Source organism: Crocodylus siamensis, chromosome 3, assembly GCF_052110815.1.
Source record: "Crocodylus siamensis isolate JL-2025a chromosome 3, ASM5211081v1, whole genome shotgun sequence".
In the NCBI taxonomy this organism is placed as follows: domain Eukaryota; kingdom Metazoa; phylum Chordata; order Crocodylia; family Crocodylidae; genus Crocodylus; species Crocodylus siamensis.
The window spans coordinates 5,031,206-5,048,656 of NC_143397.1; the positions used below are offsets into that span (position 1 = coordinate 5,031,206).

General features: G+C 49.4%; 1 protein-coding gene across 10 annotated transcripts in view; it reads right to left on the reverse strand.

The window, feature by feature from the left end:
* CELF4 (CUGBP Elav-like family member 4) overlaps nucleotides 1-17,451 on the reverse strand; it is an 873,367-nt gene that overhangs the window by 397,866 nt on the left and 458,050 nt on the right. For all 10 annotated transcript variants that reach the window (XM_090037629.1, XM_090037624.1, XM_090037626.1 and 7 more), the window contains exon 3: nucleotides 8,858-8,906. In XM_090037629.1, coding sequence (XP_089893755.1) covers nucleotides 8,858-8,906 — 49 coding nt within the window. The remainder of the gene's footprint in view (nucleotides 1-8,857; nucleotides 8,907-17,451) is intronic.

The window sequence follows — 17,451 nt, forward strand, 5'->3', positions numbered from 1 at the left end:
TGGCTCTGACTTGCTCTGTGAGACTCAGAGCAAGGCATTTTGGGCACAGACAGAAGTGACAAGGTTTGCTTCATTTGGCCCCAAAAGTGCTTTCAGCCATGACCAAACATAAGTGCGTAGCTGCAGAGTGCTTTAAAAAGGCCTGATCCTGAGAAAATCTGAACCCTCATTACACAGAGAGAGAAGGGGGCTGCAAGAAGACGTGGAGACACCACCCAAGCAAGACCGGTGCAAATGCAAAGAGTGCCCAGGTAAGAAACAGAGGTCCAGACAGTCTCCCAAACTGGGGGGCACACGCAGCTAGGCAGGGCCTTAAATGCCTATATACCAATGCTCGTAGTATGGGGAACAAACAGGAGGAACTCGCCCTCAGAATAGCCCGTTCAGACCCAGACATAACAGGGCTTACAGAAACGTGGTGGGATTCATCCCACGACTGGCCAGTTTGCATTAGGGGCTATCGGCTTTACAGGCGGGACAGAGAAGGAAAGAAAGGCGGGGGTGGGCGCTGCACATCCTCTGCCAGCAAAATGGGGTCAGAGGAGCAAGCGGAAATGCTCTGGGTCATGATACAAGGGGGCCGTGGGGAGAGGGATCTAACGGTGGGGGTCTACTACAGACCCCCCGGCCAAGGGGAGGAGCTGGACCGGGAATTTTCAGGCCAGCTTGCAGAGGCACTTAGGGCAAGGGATGTAGTTGTCATGGGTGATTTAAATTACCCAGACATCTGCTGGGAGGAGCAGTCAGCCAGGACGGGCCGTTCCAGGGGGTTCCTAGCTGAGATACAGGACCTCCACTTAATCCAGGAGGTGCATGGTCCCACCAGGGGAAACGCCCTGTTGGACCTGGTCCTGGCCATAGGCGATGACCTGGTCAGGGGCATCCAGGTCCTCGATCACCCGGGCGATAGCGATCATCGCTTGCTGGAGTTCACCATCCAGCGCAGGGCGTCAAGGGCCTGCAGCAAGACGGTAGCCCCAGACATTAGGAGGGCCAACTTCAACAAGTTGAGGAGACTAGTGGGGGAGGCGCTGGGGTCCTTGAGGGCAGGGGAACTCAGTGTCCAGGGCGAGTGGTCGTTCCTTAAGGAAATGATACTCAGGGCCCAGGGGGAGTCCATCCCAACAAGAAGCAAGGGGGGCAGGAGTGCCCGGAAGCCCCCCCGGCTCACGAAGGGCATCCGGGAATGCCTGCTTGCCAAAAAGGCGGCGTACACCCGGTGGAAGGGGGTGCTACCTCCAAAGAGGAGTATACCTCCTCTGCTCGGGCCTGTAGGGGGGCTGTCAGGAAGGCTAAGGCGGACGTAGAGCTAGGACTAGTGTCCAAGATCAAGGATAATAAAAAGTCCTTTTTCAAATATATAGGGAGGATGAAGAAGGCACCGGGTAATGTGGGGCCCCTGCAAAGTACACTGGGCAATCTGGTGGTTGCGCCAGAGGAGAAAGCGGAGCTCTTTAACCAATTCTTGTGCAGGGACCGGGACTTCCCCACCGGGATGCCAGACGGACTCGAGGGGAACGCCTCCAGACCTCAGGTTGGGGAGGACCGGGTTGGAGAGCTTCTGGAGGGCCTGCACGTGTTCAAATCAGCGGGTCCAGATGCTCTCCCCCCCAGGGTGTGGAGGGAGCTAGCTGGGGTTATTGTAGGGCCCTTGGCACGGCTTTACGAGCGCTCGTGGTGCTCGGGCCAGGTGCCGGATGACTGGAAGATAGCTAATGTGGTCCCCATCTTTAAAAAAGGGAGGAGGGAGGACCCGGGCAACTACAGGCCCGTCAGTCTTACCTCTATCCTTGGGAAACTCTTTGAGAAGATCCTCAAGGAGCACATCTGTGATGGGCCGGCTTCAGGGATGATGCTCAAGGGCAACCAGCACGGTTTCATTAGGGGCAGGTCATGTCAGACCAACCTGATTGCCTTTTACAATCAGGTCACAAAGGCAATGGATGCAGGTGTCGCCATGGATGTAGTCTTTCTGGACTTCAGCAAGGCCTTTGACACCGTCTCCCACCCCATCCTCATTACAAAATTGGGAGACTGGCATTGATGCCTCCACAGTCAGATGGATTGCAGGTTGGCTCAAGGGTCGCACTCAGAGGGTGGTGGTGGACGGGTCATATTCGACCTGGGGGGAAGTGGGCAGCAGAGTCCCCCAGGGCTCGGTCCTTGCTTGGGCCTGCACGTGGGCAGTAGTAACCAGCAGCACACTTATAAGATGGGAAACTCCCTTCTTGAGAGCCCAGAGGCAGAAAGGGATCTTGGAGTCATTATTGACTCCAAGATGAACATGGGCTGACAAAGCGAGGTCACAGCTGGCAGGGCTAACCGCACCTCGGCGTGCATCCACAGATGCATCTCGAGCAGGTCCAGGGAGGTGATCCTCCCCCTCTATGCGGCACTGGTCAGGCCGCAGCTGGAGAACTGCATCCAGGTCTGGGCGCCGCACTTCAGAGGGATGTGGACAGCATGGAGAGGGGCCAGAGGAGGCCACTCGCATGATCTGTAAGCAGACCCTACAGTGAGAGACTGCGGGATCTCAACCTGTTCAGCCTTCACAAGAGAAGGCTGAGGGGGGACCTGGTGACTGTCTATAAACTCACTAGTGGGGACCAGAAGGGTTTGGGAGAGACCTTGTTTCCCCAAGCGCCCCCCGGCATAACAAGGAATAATGGCCACAAGTTGTTGGAGAGGAGGTTTAGATTAGCCACCCGCTAGAACAACTTCACGGTCAGGGCGGCTAGGAGCTGGAACCAACTTCCAAGGGAAGTGGTGCTGGCTTGATGCCTTCCTGGGGGGCTTTAAGAGGAGGCTTGATGCCTACCTGGCTGGAGTCATCTGAGCCCAGTTTTTCTCCTGCTCAGGCGGGGGTTCGGACTTGAAGATCTACAAGGTCCCTCCGACCCGACTTCTGTGATTCTGTGATGTGGGTTCAGATGAACATGCTCCAAAATGGAGCTCATTCTGTAACTTACGTCTGCAGAGCTCCTGGCTTGTCTCTGTTTTCAGATTGGGAGGGGGAAAGGGAGTAGAGGGAGTTTGGTCTGGGGTTTTATCAGCTGGTGGGGTGGTAGATTGGAGCCCTGCCCCTGAGGTTGGGGGCTCCCATCCACCTGCACCAGTCTCCAGCGCTGGCTGGGAGCCCTAAGAATGAGCTCCATCTGCTCCCTTTCTCCTCTTCCCATTTGCAAACACCATCTGAGCTGGGAGTGGGGACTAACATTGCTACAGAGACCGGGCTGCAGGCTTGCAGCAAGCAGCTGGGCTCCCCAACTCCTGGACCCAACAGCACACTTCTGTTAAGTCTGGGAAATGATTGTAACTCATAGCACTGCCTGCAAAGCGCTATGAGTTCCAATGGGGAGCTGCTTTTCTGTCTGTGCCCTTTATGTGCCTCACTTTTCTTTGCTGTAACAAGCCCCCACAATTTCTAAAAAGCTTGTGAAAATCCTGTGTGGGAGAATTAAGGTCCCTTTATCCTCATGGGGAGGACCCAGTAAGTATGGACCTGCTTTCTTCAGCATGAAAAGGAGCTTGTAGCTTTCCCATGCATGCATGTATGCTTCCTCCCTTTCCCTGGAAGTATGAGCCATATTTCTGAGGTGCAAGAGGTTGGGAGTCTAGGAAAGGGGTGGGCAGGCCAGGCCATTCCCTTGGCACTGTCACTGTGGATGCTGGAAATGATGATATTTCCACAGCCCCCTTCACAGCTTCCTAGGTGGGTAAAATCCTTGAAAGAAGCCCAGTGAGAGGATGCCAACTGGGGAAGACCTAACCACAGGGCTCCTGTGGAGCTGACCGCTAGGTACAGGCACAACACAGAAGAGCACGGCCAGCCTGGACACGCACAGTCGCATCTGAGCTTGGGACTCGAGCAGTGCTGGACCTGGATGGGAGACCACCTGGGAATCATGGGTGCTGTAGATCAAACGCAATGAATCAACAAAAACTGAATGAATGAAACATTTCCCTTTGGACCCAACTTTGTTGACATTGGTTGGTGGGAATCAAAAAAAAAAAAAAGATAATAGGCTGTTAGTAAATGGCATGCTTCTGACTTTTGGTGCTTACCCTGAATGAGCGCCAGACCATGGAGGCTGCAAAGCCCTCCTACGTGCAAACTGGAAAGAGCAAGCAAGCCGAAAAATTCCACCATTCTGAATTATTCCAAAGCTAAATAATTCCCCCATTTCTGCACCAATCGCTGAGGTATTTGCATCCCCAAGGAAGGAAGTCATGAAACTCACGGTGAGCACGATGTCACAGCAGCTGCCCTGTCTCACGCACGCAGCAAGGTATAATGCGTTGCTCTGAGAAGGTTTGCGTGCAGAAGACACGGTAACGTGGCGACTTGCAGATGCTCCTGGAAAATCTCTCAAATCCCTCTGTGCAGGCCCTGGCAACCTTTCCACTTCACCCCACCTTTGGGCAGCACGCTTACTTATGGTGTTTACCTCGGGAACTTTCTGCATGTCTTACAAAAAACACTCGAGAGCTCCAGCCCCCACTCCCAATGTCTCTTCACATAGAGATTAACATGAGGCCAGCGTAGCACGTACTGTGTCTCTTTGCATGTCTTCCTTCTCAGATGCTTGCCAGTCCTTTGAGAGGAATCCGGAAAGCATCAGTGCCTCTAAACATTACTAACAGAGCAACTGGAGTAGCAGGGGAGTCCTTTCCTTTAAAAAAAAAAGTTAAGCTCAATACAAGCCAGGGGACTCTGGGACTGTGTTCATCACAATTTAACTCCAAGACCTCCTGGAGAAGTCGTGTGGACACAGCTAGAGGTGGGGGATATTCTGCATAACGAGAATGGGCTCTATGTCTCCTTCCCGTAGAAAGCTACATAGGGCATGTAACCTGTGCTGCAGATTTCCTATTATTCTTTCTCATAGAAAAATGAAATATTGACACCACTGAAGCTGAGGGGAGCTTTGAAACTGAATTTCCTGGAGCCAGAATTTCACCCTAAGTTTTTACAATAAAGTTTAACACTTTCAAATTCTGACACAGATCTGCCAGTTTGACCAGGGTTAAAACCTTATATAAAATTGAACAGAAAATGCTAACATCCTGCAAGGTATCTCAACCTCACTAGGCATTTGATAGAAGGGATAGCAGGCTATTAAATCCTGTAGTTTGGGATGCGCACACACGTATATATACACATACATACTTTCTTAACTGTCTTAAAGTTCTGTGCAAACTGCAAAACAATTTCCCCATTAATTTAAACCATTCATTTCCCCAAAAAAGGGAGATTAAACATTATTTATCACCAGATGACAGTTTAATCTTATGAAAATTATAAAGATACCTACTGATAAATATTGTAGTCTTTAACTTGTTCCTAGCACTGGCAATCGGAGAAAACAATGAAATTTCCACTTTAGTGGGTCAAACCAAGCAACATTTTGAGGTTTCTCCTAAACACAAAATGGTTGATTTTTTTTTTAATTCACCCAGAAACGTGCGTCCTTTCTTAATGTTGGCATTCTCACTTTTGATCCGTATCAAAGGCCAAAACTGAGAGTCTGTGTTTTGCTTCGTTTAATCCAAAGAAAAGAAAACAGAGCAAAATAACGACAATCATAGAAGAGTAGGGCTAGAAAGGACCTTCAGAGGTCATCCAGTCCAACCCCTGGCCCAAGGCAGGATCATCCTTATTCAGCCTATACAATCTATAATCTAAACTTTACATAAGACTATCACAAACCCTGACACAATAAAGACATCCCACCCTAAACTGCCACAGGTGAAGCTGGGAAACTAAGACAGCCAATGCCTGGCTCCTATGAAATGTTGTCAATATATGCTTAAGAGATCATGCCCCCCACACTGCAGAGGAAGGCAAAAACCCTCCCACAGTCCATATCAATTTGACCCCCAAATCCCTTCCTGACCCCGAATATGGCCATCGGCCTGACCCCAAGTGGAGGTGTTAATGCACGTTACTGAGCAAAAACATAGGACATGAACCAAAGACCTTCCAGTCGCTGAGTATATTTTGGGCTCCCATTGGTTTCAAGTTCAAGGGGGAGCTACAGCGAGAACCTGGGACCTGTCCTCGTACCTACAGAGGACAAGATGCCATTTCAACCAAGAAGTATTTATGGAAAAGCCTTTCTGGGAAACGAGCAGTTCCAGCAGCCCTTTGTACCGGATGTAACCTGGCCCCAAAATGCCTCCCCAGGCTTGGACACACCGAGTAGGGTACATGCATCGCAGACTTGAAGGAGGTTGGCACTCTTGCTCTGTATCTGTATAACACAACCTGCCCATGCTCCCACCGCTACCCACCTTCCTTCCCAAACCAACACTTGAGAGGTGTATAATAAGGTCTAACTTCGGTTTCTTTGTTGCTGAAGCTGACCTTTATCTTGGAAGTCCTAATGAAGTCCTTTGATGTGCTCCTAAGGTACGCAGCCACCTTTTTAGCATTCTGCCTGTCTTGCCTGCTGCAACGGGTGGGCTCGCAATGAGTGTAAGTCTTCCTACAATGCTTCCCCTGGGTCCCAATTGTTCTTTTTTTCCCATAGTTGCCCTTGAGTCATGCTGTCCTGCAACACTGCAAGCCCATAAGCCGCTTGTCAGTGGGGAATTAGGACAACGTGGCTTTCATTTCAATGCCAAACAAGCTAGTCTGGGCCCCGTCTTAGGATCCTGGCAGAAAGGAGCAATAAACAAAAGGTAGCGGGTGGGAAAGGAGAAGATAATTAGCTAAAAAATGCAGTGGGGAGGCTATTGTTGGGCTGGTGGGTGAAGATGACTCAAGCTGCCACCAGAGCGCTTCGCAGCTCACAACCACCTTCCTCAAAGCAGCTGCTGCTGGCAAGAGAGTTTTAAAATCCTTTCCAGAAACTCAGGCGTGTGTCTGCTATTAGCTCTCTGCATTAAAAAAAAAAGAAAAAAAAAAAGGAGTAATTTGGAGGCACATACCCCGTAGGCGCACTCAGCAAATTGGCCAGCCTAATTATTATTTTTTGGTGTGTCTAATTAAATAGACAAAAGACCATCCCTACACCCTCGCAGTCGGCTCTGGCTCTGTCGGAGCGCGCAAAATGCTTCCTCAGGCTGCGAGCAGCTGAGATTCGCTCCCGTAGGAGGTCATCCTTTGACAAGTGCCCTTGGCATACCCCAAAATACTGAGACAAGGGGCCAAGTCTCCAGTCAGTGCAAGCGGGTGCATCTCCTTCAGAAACAAGGGAGCTGCAGAGAGGGGATTTTGATCTGTGCCGCATGCAGGATGCGTGGCGTGGCCCTTCGCCACGGTTAGGAACTCACCATTTGGTGGACCTGGCTTGGTTATCTGCAAACCAGGGGCCAAATCCTACACTGTCGACTCATGTGAGTCACCCCGGATATGAATAGTGAGAGGTTTGCTTTCTTGCAGCACCTGCCCAATGCCCCCTTATCCCATGTAATTGCACCGCTCTTACTGAACCCCTGTCAACCACCCTTTCACAATGCCTCGTCTTTATCTATAATCTGCATACAAAGCTTCCCATTCAGTTCTGCCACTGGTGAATTTCAGCCTCTAATTAATTTGACGAAAACCTCTGGAACCCAAAGCCTTTGACTAGAAAGAATACAACTTCGGTTCCTTTGCTGAGATCCATTTCAGTGCCTTTAGGCAGCTGTTCCTGGATAATTCAACCACTGCCAATAGAAAGATGCTATTTACATTAATGAGGAAGGGACCACATCTATGCAAAAGATAAAAGGGTTGGTTTTTTGTGTGTGTGTATTACCCAGAGAAGAGCCAAAGCATTGTTAAAAGACAAGTCTGGCCTATTCAGAGATCGTTACTGATGTATGTGCACAAACAACCTTGTTGGTTATGTGGCCGGCACTCTCCCCTTCTTATGGCAATCAGAGAGTAGGAAAAGATGTAGTGGGGAGGGAGGAAGAGGTCATGAAGATCAAAATATTGCTCTGCACTCGTAACATCAATTTGGTTAAATAAGCAATCCCAAATAATATCCAGTCTTTGTTCTTCATAACTAAAAATGACACATATGTACCACGACACCTGTGCTGGGGCAACACCTAAGAAGCAGCCTCCAGGTTTTGAAGGGGACAGTGCAGCATCATCTAATCAAATCTGTTTGAGCACCCCCTGAAGGAGGCAACTCCTTGTGTGTGTGTTTGTGTGTGACCTATTGAATGATCAACGAGCAGAGGGTTCAAGGTTTGCCTTATCCAGGCAAGTAGATACACACAGGCAGCTTCTGATCTCAGTGACACGCGTGCAAACCAGAGGACCTGCGCATCACTCATAAAACTGAGATGAGAGGGGGTATGCATTTATGTATACACCTCATCCCACCAGCCGAGCATATACAACACATTGCACCTCTCTCAATATTTCCAAATGTACATACGCGGTCTCATTTGGCTTTCCCCAAAGTTAGGGAAGAGTCAAGGCATCCTCAGTTACCCGGCAGACAGCATGGCCACAGTAAAACAGAGACGCAGTCAAACACAACGCCTTGTCCTAACGAAACGTAACACCTCTGCAGCTTGGCCTAACGGTGGCACGTGGCAGGCAAAAAAAAAAAATATAAAGTTGCCATCGACACCGTTAAACTTTGTTAAGTCAGCGCCTGATGCTTCACTTCTTAACGAGGCAGTTATTTGTTTCCCAGGCAATCGCTGGCACCTGCCTGCCTTTTAAAATCAAATAATAATTGAATATGAGGAAAGCGAGACGAAGTAAAGGAGATTTAATAAAGAGAATCTTTGCTGCAGAGGGAATTTTTTGGCAGTGATTACGTTACTAATTGATCAGCACATTGCCTGAGAGAAGCCAGAGACAACAATTATACTTAGCACTGTGGCTGAGAGCAATGTAGTCTACTACCTCCTCGGCTTTCGCTGTCCGCTGGCTTCACCTGGATCGGTCTGTTCATCTGCAAGGAAAAACAGAGAAGCACAATTAGCAATGGGACCACGAACAAGAGATTGTCTTCTTCTTGCCTGTTTTGCCTCGTGTTGGTGGTGGTGTGATTTTTTCAATGCGGAGCTTTTTTAGAGCCTGGTTTTCTTGACGTAGAAAGCAGCCCCAAACCAACAACCTGCCCATGGAGTGAATGACATTAGCCCAGGATCCCTGTTTGATGGTAATTAGTCTTGCTTCGTTGACTCCGGTAGAGATTTGCTTACTGGTGCTGGGAAAAGCGGGGGTCAGATCCACCTACAGCTGGCCACGAACTTTCCCATAAAATAAAATAAAATAAAATAAAAGATCCTTTGGTTGGAAAACGATGGTTTGTCAAAACAGGAGCATTTTCAGAAACGCAGCCGTTTTGATGAAACTTTTATAGACCAGGTTTCGCAGGACTGGAAAATGGCTAACCAGCCTGGTGGTTAGGGCACCCCACTGGCAACCCTTGGCTCAAGTCCATCAGACTTGGGACTTGAGGCTAGGCTTCCTACATCCCAGGGGGGTATCCTGACTACGCGGCTCTTAGCTAGGCAGAAGGCCGGTCCCTGCCTCGTTGTTTCCATGAAAAATGGGGGAAAGTCTCACTTGGAAACCTGGGAATATTGTTTCTAAAATGGGATTCTTGTTTGCAAGCCAGACTTAATCCCGCTATCCTCACCAGAGCTTCAGTAACCCTAGAGCAGCTCAGTACTTGGGAGGAGGAGAATCAGGTATCCTTGCTCATTTTGGCTAGCAGTGCCTAATGTTAGGGGAATATCTAAAGCGCTGTTGTAGGTTAGACTGGATACAACAGAGCTTTTCATCTCAAAGGATTTCCACGGTTCCTTCCACATCACGTTGGGGTATGGAAACAATACAAAAACTACTCATTTTGTAACCCTGATCCAAGTGCAGCCACCTCTGGGGTGGGTCACATTAGCCATTTAAGAACCGGCCACAGGACAAAGAGAATTTGGAGCAGGACGCATGAACGGGGTGGGCAGAAGGAGCAAGAAACCTTCACCACCTGCATTTCCAATAAGAAGCCAATTGCAATAGGGGTGCAGTGCTGGTCAGGGCATGACCCATTGGACGAGGAGCAGGGAGAGCTGAAGTGCACCTAGCATGCCCTTCTCTTGGCTCACAGAGGTGTTTTTTGCTCCTGGAGAGAATAAGGTGGGTTTCTGAGTTGGCCAGAGCTCCTCTTCAAGGCTCTGCAGCCAGACATGGTGCTGCCTCTTGCAGAGTCTGGTTGCTAGCCACCATCTAGACAGGGCACGCATCAGGAGTCAAATAAAATGTTGAAGGATCCTGAGGCCCTCACATGCAACATATATCAACATTAACTAGTTCTCAGGATTTGCCTGCCTGCCAGCCTGCAACATGGGCATCAACAGCTTGAGGAGGAGCACAGAAAAACCACAGGTAGACAGAGGCCTGGAAAGTGCGGGGTGGTTTTCCGGGGAGATCTTGCAATGCTGTCAGCTTGGGCTACTTAGGCATTTGCTAAGAGAGAGCCCATGACTTGAAGCCTGCAATGTCTCCAAAGCTAGTAATGGTTCAGATCTCCAGTTTCTCTTTTTTTTTTCCCCCTGACTTTTTTCAGAGGCCGGCAGGAGAGGGGAGGGCTGGGTTGAAAACCGGAACAGCCAGTACTAATGGGGGTCCAGTTCCTTTGTGCAGGTCTGCAATGGATCAGAGAAGTTATGCTAACAACATATGAACGCTAAATTATTGCTTCCTGCAACAGGAGACGCACGGCAAGTTAATTTGTGCATACCTGGTGCAGCGAGTACTCATCTCGCCTCTGCTCCTTCCACTCACAAATTCTGCAAGGACGATGGCTAAATAGCTTCTCCGCACCCCTCTCCTCAAACCCTCCTCTTACCATCCAGGCTAACCAGCGCTGACACCCTCTGCCCATGAGTTTGGGTTCATCTTAGTCGGACAGCAAGGCGGGTTTCATTTCCACTTCAGAAAGTATTTCATAACCACCTAGATTTATCCTAATTGCTCTGCAAACATATTTAGTATTAAAAACCTATCAAAGCACCTGACAAGTAGCTTAGCGTGATGGAGGGCCTAGCGGAGCCTGCCGCATTGTTGTCTTCAGAGGGAAATGTGCTTAGACATAATATGACTACAGTTCAAGTCACGCTCGCATTAACCAGGGAGAGGTCTGGCTTGCAGCTTAATGGCTCTAGACATCAGAGAACAACGTGTGCTCTCATTTCATGTCCCCGTGAGCCCAGTAGAGTCAAAGGAGTTGAACTGGTGCAAGCAAATGGCAGGGTTTGACCTTGGGAACAGGAGCTGGCAATTCCCTGCTGATGGAGCTGCAATGACCCCACGGTGGGACATCAGCAGGGACTCAACCTAGGACTTTCAGCCAAAGTACGGGCTTTTGCTACCTGCTTTAGCTATGGGGAGGTAGCAGTTTGTAGGGGCCAAACACATCACAAGGTTGGTTTTTTTTTATTGCCACCCATCAGCTCCGCAGTGACAGCGGAGCCAAGTGAGCTCTTTCCACTCCCTCGGCTTCTCCCGTCCAAGCACTTGACCACAACTACTTGGCTTGCGCCTATGACACCCAGCTGATATCCCAGCCAAATGCTAGACTGAGCCAGGACTGCTTAGCTGCCAAGAGCTGATGCCTTTAGTCCAACAGGGCCATAAACTGAATGCACCGTGGGCAATTTAGTGACCTATCCCCCATCAGGGACTGATCCAAAGCCCACTGAAGTCAATGGAAAGGCACCGATGGGCTCGAATCGACTTTGGATCAGGGCCTTAGCTGGAGTGAAAACTCCTCTCCGAGCGATGGGGCCCGGCAGGATCAGGTGCAAGCGGCAGGGGAGGCAGCCCTTTGCCAGGCAGCGTGGAGAGAAACATTTGCCGGGGACATGCAGACAGAGATGGAGAGAGGGGGCGGAGGGGAAAAAAGGAGAGAGGAGAAATGCCAGAGACAGAAGGAAAGAGGGTGGGAAGAAGTATTCAATAGAGGGGGGGAAAAAAAAAACCTGGGGAAATTAATAAGTAAAAGGCTAGTGTAATTTAATGTACACTATGATTTATGCACTTGACAATTTCTTTATAGACCAAAGAGAAAGTGCTGTGCACACGGAGCCCATAATACAAATTGAGATCATCTTGACATGAAAGACACCAATTACAGGGAGAAACATTGAGAGGGAAATAATTAAGTTTCCTCCTCTCTATCTAGGGAACTTTCCCACTCCCTCTTCTCACGAAGAAAGTCGAGAGGGGAGGAGGACGGGGCTCGACGGGGAGGGAGGCAGAAAGAGGGGAGACAAGTCTTGCCCAAAGGGAGACTAAGCTGTATAGAGACGCAGCGCGGTGGGTAGCACGACTCAGACCTCCCCGATTAGTCTGGGATAGATGGGGTGTCGGTAGGATTTGCTTGGGAGGAAATCAAAGATCATATACCCTAATGCATGGACCTCAGAGGGGCCTGCCGGAAGCAAGAGGCCTTTTCCCAAATACCTCCCACCTCTCTGCTGCCGTTTCACCTGCCAGCTTCAGGACAGCACGGCTCCTTTGGGAGATGCACATCTGTGGCTGCCTCCACAGAGCCCTCTGAAGGGAGCTCAGGGAGGACGACCTTCCTATAGTGACCATTTTTGCCCGATCTGCCCACAGAAAGCACCCAATCGCCGCAACCAAACACAACGACGCGGCTGCAGACAGCTTCAGAAACGCCCGATCGGATGAAAATCTGAACCGTCGCCACGAAGAGGTTTCACAGCCTCTCCTCTAACTTCTGTCTGCGCTGCAGATGCGTGGAGGAGAGCCCAGGCCGGAATGGCTGGGGTGGTTTTAGGGAAGATTTTAGGGTTCATGGGGTGATAAGGGAGTGTCTGTGCCTTCCAGTTGGGATCTGCAAGTTCCCCAAAGTTTGCACGGGCTCTGCAGTGAGGTTCGCGCTTGGCTTGTTACACGGATAGTCTCAGAGGCACTAGAGACGGAAATTCCCATGTCCATTTGGGTTGTCCACTTGGCCGGGCATGAAACAGCTGTTTCCCGGGCTTTCATTTAGAGGTGGGTTTGTGGTCCCATGTTCTGCTGGGGAAAGGCCCCCGGGACCGTCCCCACTGCCCAGCAGAGACGTAGGATTTGCTTTAGATGCAATCAGCAATATCTCAGACACCAAAGTGAGATCAGCCTCTGCTTCACAGAGGTTTGAAGGCCACGCGCGACCCTCTGTCCCCCCCCCAGCAGTGGGTGGGCTCCTCACGCTGTGGCCCCTTTGAGCTTGGCACCTTTCCTCACACCGGCCCGGTGTGGCAGAGCAAGGCCTGTATCCTGCTTTGATTGACTCAGACGTTAAGGCCAGGAAGGACTACTGCAGTCATCTGTCCTGACCATGCTGGTAGCTCCAAGCACTGCCAGCACAAGGCTTTGTCACAGAGGGGAGGACTGGAGGCATGGAGGGGCGAAGTGACTCACCTGAGGCCATGCAAGAAGGCGGTGGCAGAGAAGGGAACTGACCCCAGATCGGGGGCTATTGCCCCAGCTACCCAGCCTCATCGGGCCCCTGTCGCCCCTCCACATTCAAGTCATATTTCCTGGTTCTTTATCCACAGCAGACCCCCACGATTTATTCCCAGCTCCGTCTCTGACCCCGGGCTACTCACGTCACCTTCCCCGTGCCTCACTTTTCCAACCCCAAGGGTACCCTATTTCCCCCCAACCCACTGGCTCTCATTTCAGTCAGGAGGGTGGCCCCTTTGAATACATTCAAGCCGTCTAATGGAAAATTTGGCAGCTGACATCTTACCCTGGCAAACATCCCATCCCGTAGCCTGGCGCCAAGTCAGGCTCCCCGCGCCCCACGACCCTTTGCGCCTGGAGGCTGCCACCCCCTCCGAGAGACCGCTTGACGGGCGGCGTCCGCATTTCTGCCCGCGTGGACCACCTCTCCCCCTCGTCCTCGGGCCCCCAAACCAGCGGCAGCGAGAACCAGCCCCTCCACGTCCTCCGAGCCCGGCCCCGGCCGCGCCCTCCCCGCAGACGCCAGCCCGACATTGTTTCTCATGTCCAATTACGGCCTCCGCGGTGCCACCGTTAAAAGACAGCGCAGGTCCTCCTGTCAGAAAGGGTTTGAGTTACAAGAAGCGATGAATTACAGCAAGCCCTTTTTTCAATTCTCTGCAGAAATGAAATGTCAGAGCTGGCTGCTGTATATTTCTCAGCACCATCAGCTACAGGCCAGCACGGGCATTAGACAAGGGACAGATGCTTCTCTGCATTGTGATTTTTTTTTAAAGGTTTTCTTCTCCCCCCCACACCTCCTCTTCCATCCTTGCTTTTTCTGCTCCCTCTGGCTTTGAAATTAATTTAGAGCAAGTAGAAGGATCACCTGGGAAAGGAGGGGAGAAAACAGAGACAGCTGATTACTCACTGTCTCCATCTCCCTCCATTCCTCTTTCTCTCGCTCTCTCTGTTCCCACCACCCTCTCCCTTCCCCAACTCCCTTTATTATTATTTATTATCTGCACTGCCTAAGTTTCCAGCAGGCTGGGTTGGGATCGGGGCCTCGACGCATGATGTACAAATGCAGAGGGAGAAAAAAAAAAGAAAAAAAGAGACAGTCCCTGCCCCAAACAGCTTGAAATCTAATTGGAGACAAGGTGTGCGGTGTGACGAACACCAGGAGGGAAAGCAGGAGAGGAGGAGAATGGAGATCAGTGGAATTGGATTAAATTACCCCGTGCCGAGCTCCACGCCGCTGTGCCTAGATAGGTACCTGACGAGGCTCATTTACCGTTAGCTGGGCTGCCTCTGCACCTCCGTCTGTGGCGGACGCGGGTCCTTAATTAGCAATTACATCCATGCCACACGAGGCTGAGTTGAATCTAGCTCCTCTTCTGGAGATTTGGCTCTGTACCGAGGGGTTGTAGGCTGCAAACTCGGTGCTGGGCTTCACGCACACGTCGCTGGGGGAATTGTAGGGCCTGAGTTTCTGCTGAAGGCCAGAGGAGACGATCCCAGCAGATACAGCACGTAAAACGTGTCAACGGCTGAGGGCCGCTAGTCGGGACTGGGGATAATTAAGTGGAGCAGGACCTGTTCCTATTGAGTCCTGTTCAGAGAAGACATTGCTTTTAAGACTAGGAAGAAGAGAGGTTTTCCTGACACAACACTGGCCTGAAGCTCAGGACACCTGGGGTCCCTGCCTGGCTCTGCCTCGCTACATAACCTGGGTCAATTCACTGCTCTGTGCCTCAGTTTCCCCTTCTGCAAAATGAGGGTTCAGTGGTACTTTGGCGAAGCCCCTTGGTACCTTCTGGATATGAAAAAATATATAAATATAAATATGTTTACATATAAATATATATATGTTTATTATATGATATTACATATTAATATGATATGATGTTATGTATAATATTATATATCAACATTAAGATATTATATATTAATATAATATGATGCCATATATGATATTATATATATCAATATTATATTATTTATCAATATGAAATGATGTGATATATATTATATATCAACATTATGATATTATATATTTATATGATATGATGTCATATATGATATCATATATCAATATTCTGATGTTATATATTAATATGACATGATGTTATAAATGATATTATATATCAATATAATGATATATATCAATACATATTATATATTAATATTGTGAAGTTATATATTAATATGATATGATATTACATATGCTATTATATATCAATATTGTGACATTATATATTAATATTATTATTACTACTAGTACAAACCCGAAGTCCTTGCCATGCCTAAAATAGGCAGCTTCACCAAGCAGAAAATCATGACACCCTCTCCTCACAAGCTAGCAAAGTCCTGGTTCTCCAACACAGTCTCCATAAGGGCCGAATGGGTCACCATCCGATTAAGGGGCCCTGCCAACCCCTGAACTTGAGAACCAGAAACCCAGAGCAAGCACAGCGCCTAGACGGCGACGCATGAGCTGAATGCACGCCAGCACGGTGCGAATATTGAATGTGCACAGGATGAGCCGGTTCAGGCAGAAAGCTCCCTCAGCCCCATAAAGTCAAGCCAGGTCAGAGCTTGGGATCTGACCCAAACCCTACTGATATCAACTACAAAATCCCTGTCGACTTCAAAGACCATTTGGATCTGTTTTTTTCTGAGGAACGACCCCCCACCCAGGTGCTGTGTTAAGTGGAGCTGATGATTCAGGACATGGCAGTCAGCCCTCAAGGTCAGCTCTGACCCTCTGCTCCTGTTTGGTGACAAGGGATGCAGTGCTGTCATACCGATATGCAAGATCACAAGCTTTCATTATTATTTGTACAGCCGGGTGCTTTTTGGACCCCCCAAAAAGAGCCAGTCCCCCCTCCCCCGGATGGCTCATTTATTAGAAGCTGCTTGTAGTTTTTAAAGATGCCTGGGCAATTTTGCAAATAGCAGATGCCTAACCCAGAGGTCAGGCTGAACTTCAAGGCATGGGTCACCACCCTGCATTTTCCAGCAGATCCCAGATTCTCCTTCACTTCCAGACCCATTGCATCCTGCTGCCCTGTGCTGCTGGATAGCCACCACCTGCCTGACTAACGAGTCGGCTTTGTGTCACTAATGACCTAATTGATAGTTCTATAGTTGTCACAGGGATGAAATCAATGGGACTAAATGCAGCCTTAAAGTTAAGCATATGCTTAAGTGTTTTATTGGAAGGGAGCAGGAATTGCTGGTCCCTCTAAGGACTGAAACCATCATTGATGAAGCATTTTGAGTTAGGACCTGTTCTGGTAAACCCATGCCTATAAGAAAAATTGCATTTACATGAAGGGTGCCATTGAAATCAATGTGAATAAAGTTACTTTCATGAGTAAGGGTTTGTATAGCTAAAAGACTTTTGTGATCTTCGCAGGATTACGGGCACTAAAGGATATGACATAGTTCTGTGTCAGATTTAGAAAGGCTGGAAATGCAGCACCAGTTTTACCCCATAACTGACTGCGTGCCTTGGATTAGTCACTTTGGCTCTGCTTGTGGCTTAAGTCCGGTGTAGCTCCATTGACAAGTGAATTGCAGTGATGTAAAACTGACGTCAGCCAGAGTATGTGGCCAAAGCCATCTCTTCAGGGGCCAGATCTTTAATTTAGGGAACTGCTGCAGAGCCACTGAACTGATGGAGATGCATCACCCATGTGCAGATCTGGCCTTTCTCCATGTTTTCCTTTTAATGCAAACTAAATGAGTGAATGATAACCCTGAGAGTATTGGGGATGCGCATCTTGACTGCACAGCCGGCCCTCCCATGGCACAATAGCACGTGGGCACGCATGTACGCAGTGGAACAGCCTGCAAGCTACCCAGGGTTAATTAAAGAACAGCAAAAAGGGAACGCGGTAAAAAGTTATCAAAAAATATCTTGCCCATGTCCTGCAGGGAAGTGCCAAGAATGAGGAGTGTGCCTGCAATTATTTTATCCCAAACCTTATCTGTCTAGCGCGGACTTTTAATTCCTTTCCACTCCCCCCCCGCCA